Below are 7,153 nucleotides of genomic sequence, written 5' to 3'. Positions count from 1 at the left end.
AGCATAAAGTTCACTCCAAAGACATATGGCATTGGAAAACCTAGGTACTCCAACTTGTCGAGAAATCCCTCCATGTTCAAAACATACAAGCTAACTAACCTTCTCGTTTCATGTTTGTAAATGTGAAACACTTTTACATTTTCAAATAGTTTTGATATGCGTGTGATATGCATTGTAGTTCTCTAAGTTCTGCCAAAACTTTGAGGTCAAGCAGACAATCATAACACATTCTACTTCGAGTTGTTCGTTTAACTGGTTTCTATAATCATCATGAACAATAGCGGTGGTAATCTCAACAGGAACTTAAGGAAAGACGATTTCCAAATGATACAACTTTCTTTCAGCCTTTCGGACAATCCTAAGGTTGTGATAAAATTGCACACGTTCAGGTTTTCCTTTATCAAGGATTGATATTACTGTCAAGTTGTTTACGAATCGATTTTCGTTTGATGTCATATATAGAATTTACTAAGTTCTTTTAGTATTTTGATAATTATCCTTTTATAAATTAACTACCCTCGTTTTAATTCATTAAAACAATTAATTTTCGTAAAAGGCTAAGATCCACATTGTGCTTCCACCATCACATCAGTTGATTTGCTAGCAATGATGGATTCAATTGGTAGGCGGCGGTCACCAATTGCATTACAAGTGCAATTCTTAGATTTTATGGGACCCATGACATATAGTGTCCAACAACTAGTGTCATGCAAACATGTTTGTCCCATCCTTACCTCGGGTTGCAGTCTCACCTCTCAACTCGATTAAGTCATCCAATTTTGAAACTTGTAAAAATAAATATAGGTCTCACGCATAGACAATAATTACCTCGGGGCTATAATTCAACTAGGATCTCACCGTAGTCATAAAATAACGGCAAGTGTTTCAAAACGAATTGGACGGCATGATTTAAAATTTTACAGGTATATATTACAATTTTAATAAAAGAATTTATAAAAACTATGTTACGAATATTTCATGCACATAATATTTGCCTTACAAATTAAACCAGTTTAATTTATTTTTCAAATCATGTTTTGAGTTTAATTTTCACATGGAAAATTATAAACAATCATCACATCACAATATATATAATGCAATTAAAAACAAAACACGATATAATATATATGTGCATAGCCTCAACAGATGAAATCATATGCTTGGTCTCACGAGCCATAGTGAGAACTAAGTGGTCAAATAAAGGGACAATCACGATAGTATACCTGAAAAGCTCCCACTTGCGTCAAAATCCAATAATGACCAAATGTACTCCTTGACCGCATCTTTCACAATTTCTGTCCAATGACTTTGGCAGCCTAAAACTCCATCTAGAACCGCTCGAAACCAAAAACTTTCTTCTGAGAAGTTGTAGCTCTATGTGTTGTGAACTTCCAGTAAAAATTTCACGGTCAACGAGCATCTAACGAATCGGGAAACTCCGTTTTACTGAGGGATTGTAAAGTTGACCTAATTTTGCACTTCATGTCTTTAATCCCATCATTAAGGTTACATTACATTTGATAAATAAAATACAACTAATCTAGAATTGTAAATTACATCAATGGCTCAAAATAGCCTCCAACTATAATTAAAATACATGAATAAAATTGCCAAAACATACGGCATCCAAAACAACCATAAATAACCATAAACAACCAAACAACACAATATATACGGTCTAGGTTTTCATCGGCTATGCACAATAACATTATCATAATAATAACATGATCATGATAATTAACAAGTGGCTTGTTCCATGGCACAAGATACATGTCAATGACCATGGATTTAAAACAAGTAAATAAACAAGTCAAAAACAAAGTTTAAATGCGCAATATTTAAACTTCAACAAATAACCGTATAATTAACATAAGAGGCTCTGATACCACTGTTGGTGAATTAAGGTTTTCATTAAAATAATTTTCTAGTCAATAATAATATGTACACATGCATATAATAATAATAGATTTAGTTATAGCGGAAGCATTATATAAAACAATTACCAAAGCCCGGATCCATATGTATTATACGGTTAACAATAAATTAATACCAAGTACGAATAGAATTGTACCTCTCTTTGAAGACCACGAATTGATGGAGATAGACCTTGTTTGAAGATCACAGTTTGTTGGAGAGAAACCTACGATCGAAAGTACGATCGTCTCTAAGGTTGATCCACACTACACTTTAAACAACGTCAATCGGATATACTAGTCCCGCTTAAGTATTGATTTAATAAATAATTAACAATTAATTATCTATTCTATTGAATTAATTAAAACAAAAGAGAAAACAAAACTATTTAGTTTTATCTTTCGTTAGTCAAGCAAAATGCCACAAGACTGTTATTTGCAAGATCTGATTCATGTGCCAACTCGTATTATTAATATTACTATATATTACTATAATATATAATACAATGATAATTTAAAAAAAAAAATCACGAGTGGAAAAATAACAAGACTGTTATTTTTATTTCTTTGTGAATCCCATGTGAGTTGGCCAAACACAAAGGGAATTAAATCCCAATTAATTCAACCTTGCTTTTCTTTTGTTGGTGTGCGTCGAAAAGCAAGAGAGACAAAAAGTCGCCGAATTGTTTCTGGTTTTTTTTTTTTAATTCCCGTCTTTTTTTTATCATATCATATACGGAATATTATATAGACATAATAACTAAAACCCTTGAAAGGCTTTATTTATATTGGGCTTGGTTTAATTAAAAGAATGGACTTAAATAATTTAATTTATTCAAGAGTATATGTGTGTGATCCCCAAGGCTCACATGAATTTAGCTATATAGTTATGTGTTGTACCTTGCACACTATCCTACACAACTTGCATCAGCATAGACGCAACTTCAAGAGCCACAAAACATAACACAACTTGTAGCCCCACTTGCCGTTCTAAAAAGTTCTATGTACAAACGGCTTGGTAAACGTATGAAATATCCGACTTAGATGCACAAGGTCTAGCCTAACTAGAGTATTCTCGTGACTGATTCTGGCCATTTTCTTGACGCCCTCCAAGATAAGAATTTATAAAGGTTCGAACCTAAAATCTCTGAAAGAAAATATCACGACGCTTTAAAATTAACTTATGCATATTTATATTACACAAGTTGCTATGAAAATGTCCCAAGTCAATGTTCCACAATAGATTTGCTATAATAGAATGGTTATTATAATGGTTGTTGAGGATCTAAGTCTTCTCTTTAAACATTCACATTTTCAATGAAATAAATATTTGGTAATGACAAACATCAACCAATTTTGTAAGCATGCAAATCTTATCTATCGGTTTCTAGTCACCATTAATTACTAAGGGTGCGTTTGATATTTTTTAATGAAATCCTTCAGCGTTGAATACTAAAAAATTCAGAATTCAACATGTTTATTTCTGACTTTTGAATGACATAGTGATAAACCCTTCAGAGCTAATATACTCTCTTAATCATTGAACACTTAAATTTTATGTAATACATCTTTAAATTATACGGAGTATCAAGATTACTTATTAAACAACTATATTATCTTTTTTATTCAAAATGATTATCAAACAGAGTATATTATCATTCAGAACCAACTTCATTCAGAATGAACCATTCAACGTTAAATCATTCAATTTTATCAAACACAGTCTAAGCTAATGTTTTTGACCGCCATTTGGTCATTCTCAAAGTGTTTACTTGTAACATAATTGATAATAGAGTGACCACCAAAACGTCTTTAGGTAAACAATACGGGGTGAATCATTCAATAAAGAGTAACCACATAGTTATGTATTTGTAATTTTTCAATCATATACTAAATATCTTGCTAATTACGTCATAAACTTGATTGATAAATGACATCATCCCTTCTCATTAGTTCAAGACCAAACATATGTCTGCCTTCTTACTAATTACGTCATAAACATACGTATGATTCAAAGATCATACGCATGACTACCAAACAAATAGGTACGATCACCATGCAGTAAAACCTTCTGATCACACAGTTGCCAGTTGTGACTATTATTGTACTGTTTAAACCATGGCGTACAATCGGTAACAAACAACAAGCATTTAAAGGACCTAAACAACCTCCATGTCAAACAACAGACGCATTCCAAACGAATTTCAATTGGTTACCAAGAAAACAAGGTCATAAACACATCATTAATGAAATTGATCTTAAAATTATGTTTTAACAAAGACAAATGAATCCAAATAAAATGTATAGTCGTCTAAATCTGAACGCATAACATGGTAGTTTATATACAATCTAATTAACGTCACAACGATTGATAACTTATGGTAGTACTATCGACTATCGAGTAGGTTTAGTAACGCATCCCCTGTTAAGTTTATTCTATCCCATAATATTCAGGGATGCACTTTAACACGCGATTAATTAGCCACGAAATGGTACCTGGAGTCCACATAACTCTCAACGTCCCACAAGAACGAACCAAATGTTACAGCCTCCAACACAAGTCTCCTTAACCCACCAAAACTAATCTTAATAACCTCGTCTTTCGAAGAATCAACTGTACCTTCAGGTGTGATCACAATTTCGGGCCTACCAAATAAAGCTTCAGTATGCTTCTCAATGATACTAACAGCTTCTTTCGATCTAATCGTCGCATATCGTTGAAGAGATTCACCATCAAATGACATCACATAGTTTCTTAACCGAGATGGTTTCAACGCCTGCCCGAAACCACCCGAGTTCGGGAGTTCAGACCATGAAGTAACTTCAGGGTGAGTTTGAGAAGACCCGTTGGAACTCGGGACCCGCTCGTCACCTGACGCGTGCTGTTGAATGTTACTGTTTTCTTTCTCAATACCTTCTGGAAGAATCTTGGTCGTTTTTTCGAGTTGGAATCTTTGGTCAACTCGTTTGAGGAAATAACCGTACATTACGGATGCTGCATACACTTGACCAACTCTGAGCTTGCTTATCTCGGCAATAGATGTTGAATCGTCGATACGGTTTCCGAGAATGAGAGATAAGTGATTTTGTATCATTTCAAGAGCTTCGGGAGAATGAAGGAGCTCGAGCTTTTCGTCTTGCTTGGGCCATGCGTCAACCGGCTTGAACGATGCGGAACGAGACGGTGTTACGGATGGGATTAAAGAAATATTGGCATCCATGAACTTCTGCACAACTAAAGCATACAATATCTCCTCGAGAGCTGTCTTCCTTTCGTTAGCTTTCACCTCAGCGATCCTCCTACAAAGGTTTAACATCAACACATCAATCACAAATATGGTACAATTGGGTGTTGACTAACTTTGACTTTGACTTTGTATTTGAGCGACTTTAACCGATTTTGAACGAATAAATCCGACTTTGAACTAATAAATCTGACTTGACCGACTAAATTGGACTCTTGACAACTTTGACCGAACAAATAGTTTGACTACTTTAAGATCCCGACTAGTCGGCAGACTAGTACAACCATGTGTAGTGATGTGCGTCATTCGACTTATCAAGATACTTTCTTCAAAATAAATAAAGCAAAATTCCTGCACATGTCATCTAATGCATCTATTTATAATAAAAAAAAAAAATAAAAAAAAAAAAATAAAAAAAAAGGTAAAAGCAATATACAATCAATGTACTGCACACGTCATCTATTGCATCTATTTATTAAAAAAATAGTTAAATATACAATCTATTTATAAAAAAAATGAGAAAATTCTACTCACTTGTACAAGACAAGGTCAGTGCTGGTTACAGAAGGTTCTTCATTTTGCATCTGTGCATCACGGTCAGTTTGAAGTTGTTCAAGCTGTTGTTCAACTGCTGCAGGTACTAAATGTGGGTGACTCACCAAAATTTGTGAAAGGAACTGCCCGATTGGAGACTCGAGTTGAAGTGGAGCAATTGGTGCATCATTTTCAGACGAATCAGAAGATAACGACGCTTTTATTGAAGAGGTTCGGTTCTTTTTACTCCGCAAAGATACACTTCTGACTCCTACTCTCAGATTCGAAAACGAAGAAAATCGCTGCACATACAACCAGTCAAAGACCGTTTACATTAAGAAGATTGAATTAATTCAAGAGGAAAAGCAAAGGTCTTTTAAAATTTGAAGATGCAACATCAAACTTATATCACTATGAGATATTGTCAAGTTTCAGTATAGTTCGAACCGTTTCGCACTGTACTATTAACCCTATTCCTCTAGTGATACTTAAATTGCTACATCTCCAGAGTAAATTCATTTGTAACCTAAATATTTAAATCCAAGAGAATCAATTACTAAACTAACCAGATCTCATAAGACCATATATCAGTGATACACATATCACCAAATTAAAATTAAAATACACATAAATACCTAATTCATAATTTCACCAATTTCTTTACAAATTTCAATAGTATAATCAACAAAATTCAATCAATAAACTTTTACTATTAAAACCTAAATATATATCAGCACAAAATATCAAAACAGCAGATAATAAAAATAGCTAAAATCAATTAACCGGATGTAATTAATTAGGATAGAGATAGAGATTATCATACCTTATTGGAACCAGTAGCAAAAGCGACGGATCGATTACGTGCGCGACCAAAATCGGTTGAATTTGATGGTCTAATAACACAAGTACTGAAAGAAGATCGAAGAGCAGTTGCCGTTTCCATCTCCGATCAAAAACCCTGTAATGTGTATTACACAAATTTTAGGTAAAATGAATTAGGGGTAGGTAAACGACAAAATTCGTAGATGATAAGAATCAACGGAGAGATAATATGTGAACGATTTTTTATTTATTTTTATCACCTCGAAGAACGAGACTAGAATTATTTATGGGAGACTGCTTAACGTGTTCAATAATATTTTTATACAGGTCCCCTAACTATTATACATGTACAAATAATCCTCTATATTTTTCTAGTTAACATTTTAAATACACCAACAACTGCACAAAAATATATCGAATTAATGTCTGGCATTTATAATGTGTATCGGATTGATTTGAGGTTTCATTGCGTGTAATACACTCATTATATCGAATTAAAACATTGTTTAGAATACATGTTTTTAATAATTAATGGCAAAAATGGCAATTCAACGATTCAAAGTGAATAATTTGAGTTTAAAACTTTTTCACATTTTACTTAAATATAGTCTAACACATTAGTATTAAAAGATTTAATTG

The 7,153-nt window shown here is 33.3% G+C and overlaps 1 protein-coding gene across 1 annotated transcript; it reads right to left on the bottom strand.

Moving 5' to 3' along the window:
- Window positions 1-4,139: 4,139 nt before the first annotated feature.
- LOC139892252 (UV-B-induced protein At3g17800, chloroplastic) lies at window positions 4,140-6,753 on the bottom strand. Its single transcript, XM_071875296.1, has 3 exons — window positions 6,516-6,753; window positions 5,693-5,994; window positions 4,140-5,213 (listed from the first exon to the last, which is right to left on the bottom strand). The coding sequence occupies exons 1-3, from the start codon at window positions 6,633-6,635 to the stop codon at window positions 4,388-4,390; spliced, it is 1,248 nt and encodes a 415-aa protein (XP_071731397.1). The 5' UTR covers window positions 6,636-6,753; the 3' UTR covers window positions 4,140-4,387.
- Window positions 6,754-7,153: the final 400 nt, after the last annotated feature.

Source organism: Rutidosis leptorrhynchoides, chromosome 2, assembly GCF_046630445.1.
Source record: "Rutidosis leptorrhynchoides isolate AG116_Rl617_1_P2 chromosome 2, CSIRO_AGI_Rlap_v1, whole genome shotgun sequence".
NCBI classification, from domain to species: domain Eukaryota; kingdom Viridiplantae; phylum Streptophyta; class Magnoliopsida; order Asterales; family Asteraceae; genus Rutidosis; species Rutidosis leptorrhynchoides.
The sequence above is the reverse complement of the archived record's forward strand: the minus strand, read 5'-3'. Positions and strand labels throughout refer to the sequence as shown.